This window comes from Anolis sagrei, chromosome Y (assembly GCF_037176765.1).
Source record: "Anolis sagrei isolate rAnoSag1 chromosome Y, rAnoSag1.mat, whole genome shotgun sequence".
Taxonomy (NCBI): Eukaryota; Metazoa; Chordata; class Lepidosauria; order Squamata; family Dactyloidae; genus Anolis; species Anolis sagrei.
In genome coordinates this window covers 26754806-26768366 of record NC_090035.1, presented here as the reverse complement: position 1 = coordinate 26768366, position 13561 = coordinate 26754806, and the positions used below count along the sequence as shown (strand labels likewise).

At 47.2% G+C, this 13561-nt stretch overlaps 1 protein-coding gene across 2 annotated transcripts in view; it reads left to right on the top strand.

Annotated features, from left to right (window-relative positions):
• LOC137095395 (ubiquitin carboxyl-terminal hydrolase 7-like) overlaps window positions 1–7621 on the top strand; it is an 80094-nt gene extending 72473 nt beyond the window's left edge. For both annotated transcript variants that reach the window (XM_067462013.1, XM_067462012.1), the window contains exons 30-31: window positions 4923–5013; window positions 5894–7621. In XM_067462013.1, the coding sequence (XP_067318114.1) occupies window positions 4923–5013; window positions 5894–6000 (198 nt within the window). In that variant the 3' untranslated portion in view covers window positions 6001–7621. The remainder of the gene's footprint in view (window positions 1–4922; window positions 5014–5893) is intronic.
• The last annotated feature ends 5940 nt before the right edge of the window (window positions 7622–13561 follow it).

Genomic DNA, 13561 nt, shown 5'->3' with positions numbered 1-13561 from the left:
CCTGTGTATATCTATTATATGTATCTCATCACGAGCTATGAAGAGAGGCTGGTAATAAATTATTAGTACTACTATTATTTGAAACACAAGATGAATCCACAGCAAACAAGGTCACCCTGCTGGCTGTTGAATTGGATCACACATCAGACACTTCCCAAGTGTCTAGGATTGTGTGATGTATTGGCGAATAATGCATGCAGATCCCAGTAAGGTGGCCTTCTGCAGCTGGCAGATGCAATACCGGCTAAACAGTATAATTTCTCCAGCAATGTTGGGCATAGACATCCTGTGATAATGCGGCATGTCTCATTAAGGGCCACACCCACTGTTCTAACATGGTGAGATGTATTCCACACTGGGCATGCATTATTATTATTATTATTATTATAACTTTATTTGTACCCCGCTAGCATCTCCCCAAGGGATTCGATGCGGCTTACACAGGGGAATAGCAAAGCACACGGACAGATGTCTTCACTGTGTCTGGTTGTGTTCCTCAGGTTGTGCCAGTCAGCTTTTGTACAATAGTATTTCTAGCACCCACTTTTCCCTTGATACTCAAGCAGTGCTTCTTATAAGTCAGAGCACGCTCCAGAGTGACTGCCAGGTATTTGGGTATGCTGCAGTGCTCCAGTGGGATGCCTTCCCTGGTAATCCTCAGAACATGAGATGCTTATCTATTTTTAAGGTGGAAAGCACACGTCTGCATTTTAGATGGATTTGGAATCAGCTGGTTTTCCCTGTAATAGGCAGTAAGAGCACCTAAAGCTTCTGAGAGCTGTTAGAGTGAAAGCTCCCTCCTTTGCAGGATCATAACACATCTGAGCATCCCCTGGACATCTTTGTAGACCGCCGTTTCTGTCACACCAGAAGTGACTTGCAGCATCAATAAAGTTAATACTATTTATTATTACTTTTATTTATTTACTAGCTTGGGGACCAGGCGCTACCCGTGTTATTTGAGAAAAGAATTGTGTATTAAGGTTGGTCTTTATCAGTTATTTATATGACTCGCAGTTGTCTCAGAAAGTTAGTGAAGTTACTGTGAGTCCCATTATCTGTGGTCCATCCCCCCCCCCCCCCAAACTGCTCCAGGATGGAGAGTTGGTCATGGGGGTTTTGTGTGACAAGTTTGGACTTGATCGGTCATTAGATGAGTGTTGCAGAGGTCTTGGGAAGTGAGTGGAGGTACTTGAAGTCCCATCATCCATAGTCTGTACTCCCCCAAACCTCACCAGAATGTTGAGTTGGCCATGGGGGCTCTATGTTCCAAGTTTGGTCTTTATTGGTTTTTGAATGAGTGTCGCTAAGGTTTAAGGAAGTGAGTGAACGTACTGCAAGTCCCATCATCCATCGTCCATCCATCAAACAGCACCGGGATGTAGAGTGGGTCATGGGGGCTGTGTGTGCCAACTTTGGTTTTGATCGGTCATTAGATGAGGGTTGCAGCAATCTTGGGAAGGGAGTGGAGGTACTTGAAGTCCCATCATCCATGGTCTGTACTCCAAACTGCACCAGGATGTAGAGTGGGTCATGGGGACTCCGTGTGCCAAGTTTGGTCTTGATCAGTCATTGGCAAGGGTCTCAGTGGTCTCAGGAAGTGAGTGAAGTGACTGCAAGTCCCATCATCCATTGTCAAATTCTTCCAAACCGCACCAGGATGTAGAGTGGGTTATGCGGGCTTTCTGTGTAAATTGTGGTCCTGATCCATCATTATAATGGTCTTAGGAAGGGAGTGCAGGTATTGCAAGTCCCATCGTCCATGGTGCATCCTCCTCCAAACTGCACCAGGATGTAGAGTGCATCATGGAGACTCAGTGTGCCAAGTTTGGTCTTTATCGGTAATTGGATGAGGGTTGCAGTGGTCTCAAGAATTGAGCAAAGGTACTGCAAGTCCCATAATCCATGGTCCATCCCCCGCCAAACCACACTAAGAAAGTGGGCCATGAGAGGTCTATGTGCCAAGTTTGGTCCTGATCAGTCATTGGATGAGATTAACAGCGGTCTCAGAATGTGAGTGATGGTACCTCAAGTCCCATCATCCATGGTTCATCCTCCTCCAAACTGCAGTAGGATGTCGAGTGGGTCATGGGGGCTTTGATGCCAAGTCTGGTCTGTATTGGTAATTGTCTGACTCAGCCCCCTCTGGCCCCCTCTGGCCTTTTCCTTTCCTCTCTTTGTCATCTCAGAATCTTGGAATTGAGGCTGGCCAAGCAGAGACCATATGCAAATTTCCTTCTCATGTCCCCGTTTCTGCCATGAACTCTTTTCTCCACCAGGGGCTCCTATTGATGCTAGCCAATCGGAGACCATATGCAAATAGCACCACTGCGGCAGCCAATCCGAATGTTGGAACTTTCAGGCTGGCCAATCAGAATGCTGGCACATACACCGCCACACTTTTGTCCTCCACATATAAACTTTCACCTTTATTATATACTAGCTTGGGGACCCGGCGCTGCCCGGGTTATTAGAGAAACGAATTCTATATCAAGGTTGGTGTTTATCAATTATTTATATGGCTCGCAGTGGTCTCAGGAAGTTAGTGAAGGTACTGTGAGTCCCATCATCTGTGGTCCATCGTCTTCCAAACTGCACCAGGATGGAGAGAGGGTCATGGGGGCTCTGTGTGCTAAGTTTGGTCTTGATCAGTCATTGGATGAGGGTCACAGCAGTCTCAGAAAGTGAGTTAAGGTACTGCAAGTCCCATCATCCATAGTCTCCCTCAAACATCACCAGAATGTTGAGTTGGCCATGGGGGCTCTCTGTGCCAAGTTTGGTCTTTATTGGTATTTGGATGAATGTCATTGTGGTTTCAGGAAGTGAGTCAAGGTACTGCAAGTCCCATCATCCACTGTCTTTCCTCCTCCAAACAGCACCAGGATGTAGAGTCTCTCATGGGGGCTCTGTGTGCCAAGTTTGGTCTTGATTGGTCATTAGATGAGGGTTGCAGCAGTCTTGGGAAGTGTGTGGAGGTACTTGAAATCCCATCATCCATAGTCTGTTCTCCCCCAAACCTCACCAGAATGTTGAGTTGGCCATGGGGGTTCTGTGTGCCAAGTTTGGTCTTCATCAGTCATTGGATGAGGGTCTCAGTAGTTTCACTAAGTGAGTGAAGGAAGTGCAAGTCCCATCGTCCATGGTGCATCATCCTCCAAACCGCACCAGGATGTAGAGTGCATCATGGAGACCCGGTGTGCCAAGTTTGGTCCTTACCGGAAATTGGATGATAGTTGCAGTTGTCTCAGGAATTGAGCGAAGAGACTGCAAGTCCCATAATCCATGCTCGATCCACAGTCAAACCACACCATGGCGTAAAGTGGGTCATGAGAGGTCTATGTCCCAAGTTTGGTGTTGTTCAGTCATTGTGGAGGGTTGGCCAAGGGGCTCTCTGTGTCAAGTTTGGTCTTTCTTGGTATTTGGATAAGTGTCACTGTGGTTTCAGGAAGTGAGTGAAGGTACTGGAAATCCCATCATCCATCGTCCATCCTCCTCCAAACAGCATTGGGATGTAGAGTGGGTCATGGGGGCTCTGTGTGCCACGTTTGGTCTTGATCGGACATTAGATGAGGGTTGCAGCCATCTTGGGAAGGGAGTGGAAGTACTTGAAGTCCCATCATCCATGGTCTGTCCTCCTCAAAAGTGCACCAGGATGTAGAGTGGGTCATGGGGACTCTGTGTGCCAAGTTTAGTCTTGATCAGTCATTGGCGTGGGTCTCAGTGGTCTCAGGAAGTAAGTGAAGTGACTGCAAGTCCCATCATCCATTGTCAAATTCTTCCAAACCGCACCAGGATGTAGAGTGGTTCATGTGGGCTCTCTGTGTAAATTGTCGTCCTGATCCATCATTGCTGGCAGTTGTAATGGTCTTAGGAAGGGAGTGCAGGTATTGGAAGTCCCATCGTCCATGGTGCATCCTCCTCCAAGCCGCACCAGGATGTAGAGTTGGTCATGGAGACTCAGTGTGCCAAGTTTGGTCTTTATCGGTAATTGGATGAGGGTTGCAGTGGTCTCAAGAATTGAGCAAAGGTACTGCAAGTCCCATAATCCATGGTCCATTCCCGGCCAAACTACACCAGGACCAAGTGGGTTATGAGAGGTCTATGTGCCAAGTTTGGTCCTGATCAGTCACTGGATGAGGTTAACAGCTGTCTCAGAATGTGAGTGATGATACCGCAAGTCCCATCATCCATGGTTCATCCTCCTCCAAACTGCAGTAGGATGTCGAGTGGGTCTTGCAGGCTCTGTGTGCCAAGACTGGTCTGTATTGGTAATTGTCTGACTCAGCCCCCTCTGGCCTTTTCCTTTCCTCTTTTGTCATCTCAGAATCTTGGAATTGAGGCTGGCCAAGCAGAGACCATATGCAAATTTCCTTCTCATGTCCCCGTTTCTGCCACGAACTCTTTTCTCCACCAGGGGCTCCTATTGAAGCTGGCCAATCAGAGACCATATGCAAATAGCACCACTGCGGCAGCCAATCAGAATGTTGGAACTTTCAGGCTGGCCAATCAGAATGCTGGCACATACACCGCCACACTTTTGTCCTCAGCATACAAGTTTTGACTTTTATTATATGTATAGATATAGATATAGATATAGATATCCCACTTTTTTCCACACACCCCCAAAAGAGACTCAAAATGGTAAATGGATTAAAAACCTATTAATAACTATAATGTTGGTGGTGGTGATGATGATGATGATGATGATGATGATGATGATGATGATGATGATAATGCACTAATTACCTGATGGATACAAGAGGCCATTTCCCATGAAAGATTGTGAAGCAAGGAAAATTCCAGCTGAGGCAAGATTGAAGTTCCACAGGAATATTTTTTTTTTGTAAATTCCTTGATAAATGTGTACTTGAACTCTGGGTTCTTTTTTAAAATTCATATCTCTCAATTTCTTCTCCCCAAAGTTTAAATTTGCCATTGTAATGATGGGTCGGCACCAATATCTAAACGAAGACGAATATGAAGTGAACTTAAAAGATTTCGAACCCCAACCCGGTGAGTATCGTCCATTGGCTTTGTTTTTTTTTCCCCTTTCGATCTCAGTGGGACGGCCATGTCATAATGCTATTTAGGGTTTAGGTCAGCCAAATGAAGCCTACCCCATTTTTGATGTTGCCGCATCTCCATAGGATCGCTTTGCATCCTCATAGGTCCCATTTTGGACAACCATAGGCAAGGTCACATCATTTCAAGGTGTTTAATTTTAATTTGGACACAGAGAAGGGGGTTGAATTGCTGTTTTGGTGAAGGGAGGTCCCAAGGGGCCACATGGTTCGCTTTCCTGCTTTGGAAGATGGGTTCTGGTTCAAGAATGACAGAAACCAAGGGAAGGGGCTACATTCACTCCTCCCACAACAGGAAGTGATTCAAAGTCCTGACTCCAAAATGGGGGTCCCCTTCACCAAAAAGAAAATGACAACAGGAAAAAGGTTTCTGATTGCCACCTAGTGACCACTTTAGGGATTACATGAATCTTTTGTGTAGGATTTACAGCTAACTCTGCAGAAGATGCTTGAACTGTACTCCATAAAAGGGGAGGAAATGGGGCAGTCCCTTTTTATCATGACTTGTGGATGCTTGTTTATATCAGTAGATGTTTATTTCTTTTATAACTTTTTAATATACCTTTATGTCTGGGGTTATGAACAAATAATTCTCTAGTGTAAAAGGGGTTGCAAAAGGTTTAGAGACAAGATTATGGAGCTATTCTTAGGTTGTCATTGGACTCCAGTTCCCAGCATCCCAAGGCAGAGGTCAAGCTTGTCAGTTGCAGACACTTCAGGCAGACAGGCAGCTCTTGCATTTGTTTCTCCACATCTTAGTTGTGTATTCATTCTTTCTTTTTCCCCTTCTCTCTTTCTTTCTCTCTTTCTAGGCAACATGTCTCACCCAAGGCCATGGCTAGGACTTGACCATTTCAACAAAGCTCCAAAGAGAAGTCGCTACACGTACCTTGAAAAAGCTATTAAAATCCATAACTGACTTACCCCTCTCCCAAGTTTGTTTGAGACGAGGAAAAAAAGAGGGGGGGGAGGCAACCATAAGTGTGTGTGTGTGTGTGGCGTGTGTGTGTGCGCACCTTTTTAACAACCAACTGTAGGATTTTTCCGGCACACATGCACACGACCCGGCGTCTCCAGCGAGAGGAGCTTCGCTGCCGGTGGAATTAATTTTATTTGGAGGCTGCTCCCTTTGGCTTCTCTGTATCTTTTATTGACTGCCCTCTTTTTTCTGTTTTGTTTTTTGAGCAAAAAAAATGAAGGTGTTTTATAAAACAAAACGATCAAGCTTTGGGTGCCAACGAGAGTTTTTAATGGGGGATCGAAAGGAGGCGTCACAAAGGGGCGGAGAGGCGAGGCAATGTTATCGACGGTGGACTCAACCCGTAATGCGTTGAATGGGCTGGCCTTCCCTTTCCCCCGCAGTTCCCTTTCCCCCTGCCATCAACTGCAGTATGACTATGGTTAGGCTCACATTCCCTTCCTGTTTTGTTTCCTCCTGTTATATCCTTTGATTTCTTTTGAGGGGGGGGGGGGCGCCTTTGTAAATGCAAACAGAGAGAGAGAAAAGACAAAACTCAACATCATCAATAAATAGCAATCTCTACTTCATGATGTACACTGTTGGCACTTATTCGGACACGTTTTGTTGCGTTTTGGGTGGATTATCTCCTTTAAAAAATACCATTATTATTAATTTTAAAATAAGTGGAGTTGGAGTCACCATTGGGCTTTCTTTTTCCCTCCCACACCTCACTTTTTTTCCCTGAGGAAATAAGTCAGAATCCTCAAAGAGGGAAGGAGGAAGATCCGTGGTCTTTTGAATTCCCTTTTAGAGATGGCGAAACATTTAAAACCCTTGAGGTCATGCATTGAAAACCCTTGAGGTTTTATATTAAAAACCCTTGGGGTTGTGCATTGAAAGCCCTTGAGGTGTTATGTATAAAAAGACTTTGGGTTTATGCATTAATAGCCCCTGAGGATAAAGATGAACCTGACACCTCTGAAGATTTGCTTCATAGTGGAAATTAGCAAATCTGGGAATGGGAGAAGCGACACAGGCCTTTTTAGCACTGAAGGCATGATTTTCACTAGTGTTTTAGTAAGTTGTTGACTTTGTATAAAATAATGAGAGCAAGGGGCTTGGGGGGGCACAGAAAATGTATATTTAAGGGAGGATGTGTACAATTGGATGCTCAGAGGCGGTGTTTGGGGGGGCGGGGGGTGTTGAGGGGGTGCCATTGCCTGCAAGCGGATTTCACAGATGTCAATATTCCTATTCATTGTGTGTAGTTCCCCAGGCGGCTCTCCCCCCTCCCCCCATTTTAGTTTGGAGCTAATGGCAGCCCATTTGTGTCTATATCAGGTTTTCTTTCCCCCTTTTGGAGTGCAGTAAAACTATAGAACCTGCAGTTTACACTCCCCTTTCTTTTCCTTTTTTAAAAATTTTCACATTCTTTATCTTCTTCCCCTCAGTACTTAAATTTTTTTTTTGTTTTTGTTTCTGTAGCTCCCTGTGCAATGATTCTTCCTGTATATTGCCTTTTTTGCTGGAAAAAAAAAGAAATGTTGTATGTTGAATAAAAAATTTCTATAAAATTGTACTTCGGTGAGTTGATAGCCTGGGTGTTGAAGAAGACTCTTCTCCTTGCAAGGTTTCTGAAGATAGGACTTTTCATCTGGCCACTATCCAGTTGTGAAATGTGGGTTTGACTTAAAGGACAATGGGTAAAAGTCATCTGCTATTTTTATCTGAAACTATAGTGTAGTGGTTCCCAAGCTTTTTTTGACCAGGGATCACTTTGATCAGGGATCACTCTCCAACATTAGTACCAAAAGGGTTCCGAATCAGTTTTTGGTCAACTTTAGATTTGGTTTTGTTATTTGAGGTGCTGATTCAGAAAATTGCATTGGATAGACCATATCAGCTCTAGTTTTCAATAAAGAACATATACCATCCCATAGCGGCCATCCGCTTGCCCATAGAAAACATATTTAATAATCTAGAGCTCATGTGGACTTGTTGTTGTTTGTTCATTCAGTCATTTCCGACTCTTCATGACTTCATGGACCAGCCCACGCCAGAGTTCCCTGTCGGTTGTCACCGCCCCCAGCTCCTTCAAGGTCAATCCAGTCAATTCAAGGACTATCCAATGCAATTCTCTGAATCAGCTCCCCAGATAACCCCAGGAGCAGGCCTAAAAACAAGGATACCAAGAAAAAAAGGTTTTTTGTTTGGGCTGTGTTATTCTCCATGGATTTTGTTATAAGAGGATTTTGCGAGACCAATTGCTCTTGTTGCAACAGTGTAGTAACAGTGAAACCGCGGACCATATTTTAGTTCTTGTGGACCATTGGTGGACCATAGGTTGGGAACCACTGCTATAGAGGTTGCTATATTTGTATATGATGATGATGATGATGATGATGATGATAATTTCCTGTCATAGTCACTGTGAATCGTACATTTCGGAACCTTCTAGAAAGTAAGAACACTTTCAGCCCTCAGCTAGGCCCGCCCCCCCCTCCTCCCAAGTATATATAGCCCGTGGGCGGGACTAGCCGACAGTTCTCTTAATCCGCTCGCGTGTTGAGCAGCTTTCAGAACCTTCTGTGACTTGCGATCTTCTATCTTATCTCTGCTATTGGTTTTTTGAACTTGGACTGTTTCTTGATGATTCTTCTGCTAAACCCTCTTGCTAAGATCTGGATTGGACTGATTTTTGAGGTATTTTGACCCCAGACCGGAATCGACTACCCTCCCTCAACAAGCCTTCAGTTATGATGACCACATCATTCAAGAAGTGTATTAGATGTCCAAATATTTTACCAGACACCGATGGCCACACCCTTTGCCTCACTTGCCTAGGAGAGGCCCATCTGACCCAATCCTGTGCCATATGCCTCTCGTTTACTCCTCAAACGAGGAAAAACAGGGTGTCTAGGCTCAGGGCGGCCCTCTATGAGAGGGCCCTCATGCCGCCCTCCCCCCAGGACAGCCCATCGAGCGTCCGGACTTACCTTTTCTGGCTTCCTCCACTAGCCCGGCCAAGAAAAAGGCCAAGAGGCCCAAGCCCAAAGGGGCTCAAGATGGCCGCCAGGACTCTGCTCAGGAGAAAACTTTGGAAGAAAGAGTGGGAAGAGCGCTGGAGGCCCGTTGTGCCGTTGCGCCTCTGCTGACTCCGGAGGGCCTGACTGAAGCCGTGCTCCCCCTACAAGCGGCTGAGATACCCCTGGCGGTGCTCTCGATGTCGACTCCTCTGTCCGCGCATGCGCCCACCATGGCGCAGGCTTGCCAGACGCTGCCCGCTGCGCCGATGCCGATCTTCTCGCCCCCACCTCTGAGCCGAGCTCGGGAGTCCCCGATGCCACCGGCGTTGGCAGGGGCTGCTGCTGCGGCTCCAGTGCCTTTACCCCTCCTGCTGGTTCCCCTGTCTGAGGGAGCCCTCACCACTCCACCCCCGTCGGGGTTGGGTGAAGCGGCCGAGGGGAATCTCCATCGCGCCCAGCTGGATAATGGGGATACCCCCGGAGGGGGCGAGCTTGTTGGGAAAGGAGCTCCCGCTGTGCCAGTACCAGTGCCCCCCAACCAACCTTGGCCACAGCGCTCCCTGCATCGCCACAGCGTGAGGCCTAGGCGGTCGAGGTCTCCATCTAGGAGGAGTGGGAGATTACTTCGCCGCCGCCGTCGGTCAGCCTCCAGATGTTCGCGCACCTCCTCGACCTCATCCTCCTCATCCTCCTGCTCCTCAGCTTACTCCAGGCGGAGCAGACGATCTCGGGCTTCCAGGTCCTCCCGCTGGCATCGTCCCTCTATGGCCCCTCCTCCCTGCCCAGGGTTCTGGCAGATGGGCCCCCTTTGTGCAAGTATGCGGCCACCACTGACATTTCGTGAACACCCAGGGGCTGTGGACAGCCCAAAGGGGAGGACATGGAAACAGTATGCCTTGTTCCCCACCATGAAGGCGAGGAATCTGCGGTGGTGATATGCAATTGATAAATGGAAGTATGCGTCCTTTAAGTCAACAGTGGCAAACCATACACCCTTAGACAATAAAGGTAAGATGGACGCAAGAGTGACCATTCTGAACTTTTTTGGTCGAATATGTTTATTCAAGTGTCTGAGATTGAGGATGGGACGCAGTCCACCTCCGCGTTTAGCGACCAGAAAATAACTGGAGAAGAAACAGTACAGGAACATTGAAGGATACAGGGGGGAAATCGCCTCTTTGTCCAATAACATTTTAACTTCATCCAACAGGGGACCCGATGGCACCATATGCCGGACATGGCCCACCCTGGGTAGGTCAAAGAACTCAATTGCATAACCTTGAGTAATGATGGAAAGTACCCAGCCATCTGTGGTGATACTAGACCAGGCCTGACGGAATGGGAATAGCCTATCTTCAAACAGAGGGGAGACTAGGTTCTTGTGGGTTTTTTCGGGCTATAGAGCCATGTTCTAGAGGCATTTCTCCTGACATTTCACCTGCATCTATGGCAAGCATCCTCAGAGGTAGTGAGGTCTGTTGGAATTAGGACAATGGGTTTATATATCTGTGGAATGCCTGGGGTGGGGCAAGGAGCTCTTCCCTGCTGCAGTTAGGTGTGAATGTTTCAGCTGATCACCTTCATTAGCATTTGAAGGCCTGCCTGAGCCTGGGAAAATCTCTTGCTGGGAGGTGTTAATCTGTGCCTGGTTGTTTTGCTGTTGTAATTTTAGAGTTTTTTAATACTGGTAGCCAGATTTTGTTCATTTTCATGGTCTCTTCCTTTCTGTTGAAATTGTCCACATGCTTGTGGATTTCAATGGCTTCTCTGTGTAGTCTGACATGGTGGTTGTTGGTGTGGTCCAGCATTTCTGTGTTCTCAAATAATATGCTGTGTCCAGGCTGGTTCATCAGGTGCTCTGCTATGGCTGACTTCTCTGGTTGAAGTAGTCTGCAGTGCCTTTCATGTTCCTTGATGTGTGTCTGGGCGCTGCGTTTGGTGGTCCCTATGTAGACTTGTCCACAGCTGCATGGTATACGGTAGACTCCTGCAGAGGTGAGAGGATCCCTCTTGTCCTTTGCTGAACGTAACATTTGTTGGATTTTCTTGGTGGGTTTGTAGATTATTTGTATGTTGTGTTTCCTCATCAGCTTCCCTATGCGGTCAGTGGTTCCCTTGATTTATGGCAGGAACACTTTTCCTCTGGGTGGATCTTCATCTTTACTCTCGTGGTTTGTTCTTGGTCTTGCAGCTCTCCTGATGTCTGAGGTGGAGTATCCATTGGCCTGGAGAGCCCAGTTGAGGTGGTTCAGTTCATCTTGGAGGAGGTGGGGTTCGCAGATTCTTTTTGCACGGTCTGCCAAGGCTTTAATGGTCCTTCTTTTTTGACTTGGGTGATGGTTGGAGTTTTTATGTAGATATCTATCTGTGTGAGGAGGTTTTCTGTAGACAGTGTGACCCAATTGTTGATCTGGTTTGCAGATGACTAGGACATCTAGAGGGGAAACTGTAGGCGGAGAGGCCTGAACAACGGAAACTAAATCAACTGCAACAGGCAGAAACACTTCAGCCGCCCCTTGGGCAATTTCGGGGGCCAGTGCGTCAAAGGCACTTCTTGGGCCCTTGCTGAGTCTTGGACTTATTGCCAAAGCCTTGGTTACGGGGCCTCGGGAAGTAGGGGCCCCGACGCCTGCCCTGGAATCCAGAAGAGTTATTGTTCCTAGCTGTAAAGGAGTTCCCACAGGAGCCAACAAGAGACACAAGCTACTGGAGGAGCACACCCTGGCTTATAGTTTTTCCTATTGGGCAAGGAATGTGTGGATTGGTTTTCTTAGTTTGGGCAAGTTTCCACAGGAGGCCAGACGAGACAGAAGCTTCTGGAGGAGACAACCCTCCAGAAGCTTGTGTCTCTTGTGGTCTCCTGTGGAACCTTGGCCGAACTAAAAATCTCAATGCAAACCTTCCTTGCCCAATAAACCTTCTTTGCCTAATAGGACAACCTCTAAGCCAGAGTTTGTTCCTCCCGAAACTTGTGTCTTATAGCTGCCTGTGGAACCCAGGCCGAACTAAGAATCCCAATCCAAACCATCCTTGCCCAATATGACAAACTCTAAGACAGGGTTTGCTCCTCCAGAAGTTTCTGTTTCATCTGCCCCCCTGTGGAAATGTGCCCAAACTAAGAAACCCAATCCACACTTTCCTTGCACAAGAAAAACTCTAAGCCAGGGTGTGCTCCTCCAGGAGCTTGTGTCTCTTGTTGGCTCCTGTGGAACCTTGCCCAAACAAAGAATCCCAATCTAAACCTTCCTTGCCCAAGGGGACAAACTCTAAGCCAGGGTTGGTTCCTCCAGAAACTTGTGTCTCTTATAGCTGCCTGTTGAACCTTGGGCGAACTAAGAACCCCAATCCAAACCTTTCTTGCCCAATACGACAAACTCTATGCCAGGGTTGGCTCCTCCAGAAGCTTCTTTCACTTCTGGCCTCCTGTGGAACCTTGCCCAAAGTAAGAATCCCAATCCACACCTTCCTTGCCCAACAGGAAAAACTCTAAGCCAGGGTTTGGTCCTCCAGAAGCTTGTGTCGCTTGTGGCCGCCCGTGGAACCTTGGCCAAACCAAGAATCCCAATCTAAACCTTCCCTGCCCAATAGGACAAACTCTAAGCCAGGGTTTGTTCCTCCAGAAACTTGTGTCTCTAATAGCTGCCTGTGGAACCTTGCCCAAACAAAGAATCCCAATCCAAATCCTCCTTGCCAAATAGGAAAAACTCTAAGCCAGGGTTTACTTCTCCAGAAGCTTGTGTGTCTTGTGGCCGCCTGTGGAACGTTACCCAAACCAAGTATCCCAACCCAAACCTTCCTTGCCCAATAGGATAAACTTTAAGCCAGGGTTTGCTACTCCAGAAGCTTGTGTCTCTTGTGATCTCCTGTGGAACCTTGGCCAAACTAAGACTCCCAATTTCCAACATTCCTTGCCCAATAGGCCAAACTCTAAGCCAGGGATTGCACCTCCAGAAGCTTGTGTCTCTTGTAGACACCTGTGGAACCTTGGCCAAACTAAGAATCCCAATCTCAAACCTTCCTCGCCCAACAGGACAAACTCTAAGACAGGGTTTCGTCCTCAAGGAGCTTGTGTCTCTTGTGGCCGCCTGTGGAACCTTGGCCAAACCAAGAATCCCAATCTAAACCGTCCCTGCCCAATAGGACAAACTCTAAGCCAGGGTTTGTTCCTTCAGAAACTTGTGTCTCTTATAGCTGCCTGTGGAATCTTGGCCGAACTAAGAATCACAATCCAAACTATCCTTGCCTAATATTGACAACTGGCTGATCATTTCGAGGTCGCGGGACCAGCTTCAAACCCAAATTTCTTGTGTTCTGTCCCTTCTCCAGTCTCTCAGCCTGGTGGTCAACCTCGACAAGTCGTCCCTATCCCCCTCTCAGCGGATCAACTTCATTGGTGCCATGCTGGACTCGGTCACCCAGAGGGCCTTCCTCCCGCCAGACTGCTTTGCCAATCTGAGGGAAGGTTGTGCGTTTCCCTTCTGTGTCAGCCAAAT